Genomic DNA, 6,000 nt, shown 5'->3' with positions numbered 1-6,000 from the left:
TATGTACTGCTATTTCATGGGATCTCCTTGTTTATTTCATTCATCAGCAGATATTTACTAAGCACCTACTATGTGCCAGGCACTGGGGCTACATGGATAATTCAGAAAAGGCCCTTGCCCTGAAAGAGCTTACATTCTAAGTTAGGGATCCAGATGAGTAACTAGATGATTATTACACTGTATGATAAGTGTTATAAACAAGAAGGGGTTGGGATTAGGCTATGGGAACATGGAAGAGGGAGCCAAGCTCAATCTAAGGAAAGGGTCAGAGAAGGCCTCTTAGAAGAGGTGGCAACTGAGAGGTGAAGGGTGAATTAAATTTACTTACATGAAGTAAAGAAAGAGTGTCCCATGCAGAAGGAAGAAATCATGCAAAGATCCAGTGATGGGAGGGAGTGTGGTTTGTTATGGAAACTCCAAGATCCTTAAATATACCCTGAGAGCCAGAGAAAGTTGTGACCAGACAAGAGACTCAGTTTTTGTTTTAAGAAAGTCACTTCCATGGGTGTTGTGAAGTATGGATTTGGAGGGAGTAGAGACTGCAGAGAGGAAGGACTGTGCAGAGATAGGAATCCCTAAGCCTGTAGGTCCACAGGTCTGCATATCTATATGTTTATATATCCTAGTATATGTATCTCTTAGCACATGTGTGAGTGTATGTCTTTGTGTCACTAGGTCTTTGTCCCTGGCTCACTCTATGTGCTGCCTTCTGGATGTCCCAAATTCAAGTCTTCTTGTTTTGGTGTTCAGGAACCATCACAGGACATAGGCAAGGTAGGGCTGGCCCAGCAGCTGCTCTACATGAGAGCGTTTCACCAGCCAGCAGGAAGCCCAGCGGGGCAGCAGCCTTGGTGACTCCTTCAGCAGCCTTTTGCCTAGAACTACAGGCACATCTGGATCCTGGTGCCTCCGCAGACAAGGCCCATTGGGCCCTCTCACTAGTTGAATATCTCTGTGCTGGAACTGTCCTGAGAAAGAAAATATCAGAGTTGTGTCCTTAGTCCCTGATCAGAGCTCTGAGAAGATCCTAAAGTAGGAAAACCAGAAGGAAAAGTAGGCAGGTGGATGGGAAGCAAAAGCCTGGAGAAGGGAAGAAGATGGTCACTGTGGGAAATATGGAGGATCCAGATGTGACAGGGGTGTAGTATGGAAGTAGGAAGCTAAGACAGATAAGATATCAGAGGAAGGAGGACAGCCAGATTTGGAGGAGAGACAGAGCAGATTGGAGGGAAGGAGAGAAGTACAGGGAGACCCAGAGGAGGAAAAAGTATCTGTCCAACCCAATGTCACTGTCCAAACTGTTGGGGGCCTCTTCCTCAGGTTCTACTAGTATCTCTGGATCTGCAGTCACTTTCACAGTAGGATAAAGATCCAGAGAGAACTTAATAATACTCTCATCTGACTGTGTCTCTTCTCTGCTTATAACCTTTCATGGCTTCTCATTGTCTTTAGGATAAAACCAAATTCTTCATCTTGGCACAGAGTTCTGACCACTCCAGTTCTAGCTTCTCCAGTCTCTATTCCTTTCACCCATATTCTTGCTCAGCCTTCTAATGCAATGTAGGCAGTTCTCTTTTTCTCCTGTAGAAGGTCTTTCTTGAGCTTTGAGGCTGAGCAAGATCTCCCTCCCTGGGTTCTTCTAGTTCCCTAGACTACTTTCTATTCAGGATTGATCCCTCCCTGTGATCACTGTTCATGTCTGGACCTTTCTTTTTCTCAGACCAGGAGTTCCTCAAGGGTATAGCCTGCTCTGATTCCTCTTTGTGATTGGGTATTCAGAGTGCTGGGAGCCCACTGGCCTTTCATCCTGCCAAAGGTCTCTCTTAGGACTGGTGTACCCTTGCTCCTCTCAGCCTTAGCAGTACTTACCTATTAGGCCACGGGCTGAGGAGCTGAGACCTGAGCCATTGGCCACATAGAATCCCAAGTGGGGTAGTTGTAGTGTGCTGGGATGTCTGTAGCGGTGCCGGAGGATGAGGAACTCAAGGTAGTTTCCGATGTGGAGAGTGAGGCGGGCTGCAGCAGCTACTTGGAGCTTTAGTTGGGGCTTCCTCACCAGTGCAGGCTGGTCCCAGGACAGGCGCAAGGTGCTCTCACCTTGCACAGATATGGAACTACGGCTGATGGTGATAGTGTAGGCCTGAGGTTTGTCTGTAGTGATTTTGATGATCTGGAAGTAGGTGCGGGTCTGGTCCTTGTGGCCCGGTCTTGGTGGTGCTCCAAGCAGTTTCCCACTGACATGCAGCCCTGGAGCAAGGGGAGTGTGGGTCCAGAGCATGGGCTTTCACCTGAGCATTCACACCATCACCCACAGTATGAGCAGGGATGAGGTCTTGGGGCCCAGGGTCCAGATGAACTACTACAGATTTGTGGCTGGAAGTCTAGCTCGAGAGAAAATAATTCCACCATGGTCCACCCTCAGTTTTTTGTGTGTGAGGACAGGTAATATGTGTGCACATGCTCACCCCAGTGTGGTGATTTGCACATATATGTATGTGTTTACGAGAGAGAGAGAGAGAGAGAGAGAGAGAGAGAGAGAGAGAGAGAGAGAGAATGTTTGGTTATATTGGGAGGAGTATCTCTGGGCATGTAAGTGTATCTCCATGTTTAAAGAAGGTGGCATGATAGAGTGTGTCTTTTGTTGTATGTTAATGTATGCTTGGATATGTTGGTGTTCTATGATTTGGTACAATAGTGTATGTTGTGTGTGCCTGGTTGTGTGTTGTATATACCGATGTATATCTGGGATGTCAGTGTGCATGCATATGGATATGTGTCATCACATGTGTGACTATGTCTGTGCACCATTGCATTGCATTTTATATGTCTAGAGTACTAGAGAATGTGTGCTGTCTTTGTGTGCTGAATTCCTAGAAATTGGGATGAATCTGGGAGTATCAGTTCTTGTGTGTCTGAGTGTGTTTATTGTGTATATCTGGGCATGTATCATGTGTTGCTGTGTGTCTGGATGCATATTTGCATATTTTTAGTGTGAGGAATGTAAAAATAATTTACCATATGCCCCAGTGTGTGTGTTTCTGTGAGTATCTTGGTGCTTTTGTGCATTTTTGTGTGTGTCCTCATGTGTTTTTATGGGTTACTGGGTGTTAGTGAGGTGCTAAATATCTGGGGATATTCACATGAGTATATTGGCTGTGGTGTTGTGTGGAGATGAAGTTACTGTGACTCTCACCTGCCTTTGGGTCCTCTATGAGCTGCAGCAGATCTCCTGGGCGTCCATCAAGTGTGAAGCAGATCCTCTCTTCTGAGTGTGGGATGTGGATCACAAAGTGGGGGTCCCCATCCACTGTAAGGCAGGAGATGTAACTCTGAAGTTATGGTCTTGGAAGGAATGGGATGGAGGAGAAGAAAAAGAAAGGAGAAGGGAAGTGGCTATATCTATTGAGAGAGAGAGAGAGAGAGAGAGAGAGAGAGAGAGAGAGAGAGAGAGAGAGACAGAGAGAGCCCAGCCCCACCCAGTCCCAGTGCATGAGTTGTCCTGTACTAAAGAAGGAGGGTGATGGAGATGGCTGGCTTACCAGAGGATGAGAAGGTGAAGATTCTTGGAAATGTGCCTGCAAAGGAGAGAGAGCCTGAATAGTGAGGGACAGATCTAACACATTTCTAGGAACCCTGAGACACCATGGCCTCTGAATCACCTCATCCCACACAAGGGCCAAATTCCTGAGTTCATCATTTCAGGCTTTTCTGGAATCTAGCCCCTTCCTAACTCTCCAATGTTTTATTTATGCTGTAGCTCAGCTGAACTGACTATTCTTATGAGTGCCCTGCCTTCTGGAGTGATCTTTTTCTCCTGTTTTTCCTGCCACCTGGAATGTTTTCTTTTTCCTTAACTACCAAGGAGAAATTCCTAGTTATTTTTCTATTAATGGATTAATGGGTTATCAAGAAATGACTTTGTTGTAAAAATGAACTCTGTCTACCTTGCTCTGTTTCACTGAACCACTTTGGGACTCTGCACAGGGTTCCTACCACCAAGGAGGTTCTCAGAAATGTAGCTCTTCAACCTTGGACTTCTCAGAATCCAGAACTGTTGGATGAACAAACCTTTACTCTTTATAAATTACCTAGTCTATTGACATTCAGTTATAGCTACCTAAAATGGATTGAGATAATGGGCATTGCATTAAGCTGCTAAATTTATGGTTATTTACTATGTAAGCAATAGAAAATGAATACTTCAATTTTCTCTGAGTTCCCATAATGTCATTAAGAATTCTAATTAAGTGGAAATGAAGGCTTAAGGGCTCCTTGCTTACCTTTTGCTGAACCCACAGAACTTCCCGGAGTGTCCATGCTCCCTCCAGTTTCTCCCAGAATTTCCTCAGAATCGCCATCCCAATGTGGATTTCCTGCCACACTCAAAGAAATAAGAGAAATCCTTCATACTCTCAGGGCAAAAGTTCTCTGTTCACCAAAGGGCCCGTCTTCCTACTGACTAGGAAAGCCCACACTGGCTTCTCAAAACGACCATATCTAGGACTGGGAGTTTATGTTCTTAACAATTTCTTTGTCTTTCAAGCCCAGATATGTACAAAGTTCTTCTTCCTAGCATTCATACATAAATAATACACTAATTCATTCAAGCATTGCTTAGGCTTCAGGGATATGATGTTGGAAAAGAGACATGGTTTCTGACCTGGTGAATTTGATAGTTCAGTCAGGGAGGCAGGCATAAAGAAAATCATAATTACAAATGGTGATAAATGCTGTACATAAAACAAATAATGGATTGACTGAATGAGTAATAGAGGCCTGAAGTGGCCTGCAGGGAGGGCTGATAAGGAGATCTGATCTAAGATCTAAGGCAGAACTGGAATTTTAGAGGCAATGGAAAGGAATGAAAGTAGTAGGAAGGGGGAGGACAAGTAGAGGAAGTAACTTGAAAGCAGTTCCTGAGTGGAGGCTAGGAAAGAGCCCATGGGAGGAGCAGAGAGAAGACCAGTGGGGCCCCAATTCTAGAAAATGAGTGAAGAGTGGGAGAAGATGAGGACAGAGAGTTATAGGGGTAGGGATCACTGAATGCAAGGCTTTGAAGGCCATGAAGAGGACTTTGGATTTCATCCCCAATGTGATGGGAAATGCTTGGGGGAAATTAAGTAGAAAAGTAACCTGAAGAGATTTGTGACTTTAAAAGATTCCTTTGGCTGCAGGGGGAGAATGACTTGTAGCAGGACAGGAGAGGAAGCAGAGACCAGTGATGAGGCTGGAACAGTTTTCTAGATGAGATGCAATGGTGTTCTGCTCTGAGATAATGACAGGGTTGTGATAAGTGGGTGGATTGGGGAAATATATTAGAGGTAACGTTGCCAGGAACTGGGGATGGATGGGATATTGGGGGCGGGTGAGGGAGAGGGATGTGTTGAAGAAGATGTCATTTCCAAATTTGCATCTCTATAATTTACTGCCACACTCAACTGTTTTAAATCTTTCCCTATAAGATCACCCAGGATGTGTCACTCTTTCCTATAGGAAGACAGAAGAGTGGAGTGGTGAGACACATTTATTTTGGGACCAGATTTTATGGGTTCAAATCTCTGACTAGCTGTGTAACATTAAAGAAGTTACTTTACCTCTGTGTAATTTAGTTTCCTTATGTGTAAAGCATTTATAAACAGTCTCTTGTGAGAATCAAATGAGAGGCAACAAGTACAATATGTAGAAAAGTACCTGCATGTGGAAAGAGCTAAAAATGTTATTACATTATAGTCTTTGGGAAACTTAAAGGTAATTATCATCATCTTCCCAAATTTTTATGCCCCGCTTGTTAAGCAGGGATGTTCACGGAACACAGAAAAACCAATCAGACCTCTGCTGCCAGAGATCCTCCAATTTATAATCCTATATATCTCTCTCGCTTTGGAATTATCATAAATTCTCTTGTCCAACAATGCAAATTTCAAGACTACAGCTTGACTAGTTTGTTTCTGTTCAACCTTCCCAAAGCCTTTAATTCTGTGCTTATGTACTGAGGCCCAG

At 44.2% G+C, this 6,000-nt stretch overlaps 1 protein-coding gene across 2 annotated transcripts in view; it reads right to left on the bottom strand.

The window, feature by feature from the left end:
• Positions 1–756: 756 nt before the first annotated feature.
• Positions 757–6,000, bottom strand: part of Itih6 (inter-alpha-trypsin inhibitor heavy chain family member 6) — a 28,414-nt gene continuing 23,170 nt past the window's right edge. For both annotated transcript variants that reach the window (XM_026407437.1, XM_077794060.1), the window contains 5 exons: positions 4,281–4,373; positions 3,540–3,575; positions 3,194–3,307; positions 1,870–2,247; positions 757–968 (listed from right to left, as the gene is read on the bottom strand). In XM_026407437.1, coding sequence (XP_026263222.1) covers positions 757–968; positions 1,870–2,247; positions 3,194–3,307; positions 3,540–3,575; positions 4,281–4,373 — 833 coding nt within the window. The remainder of the gene's footprint in view (positions 969–1,869; positions 2,248–3,193; positions 3,308–3,539; positions 3,576–4,280; positions 4,374–6,000) is intronic.

The sequence above is a fragment of the Urocitellus parryii genome, chromosome X (assembly GCF_045843805.1).
Source record: "Urocitellus parryii isolate mUroPar1 chromosome X, mUroPar1.hap1, whole genome shotgun sequence".
Lineage (NCBI taxonomy): Eukaryota > Metazoa > Chordata > Mammalia > Rodentia > Sciuridae > Urocitellus > Urocitellus parryii.
This window is presented reverse-complemented; position numbering and strand designations above follow the sequence as displayed.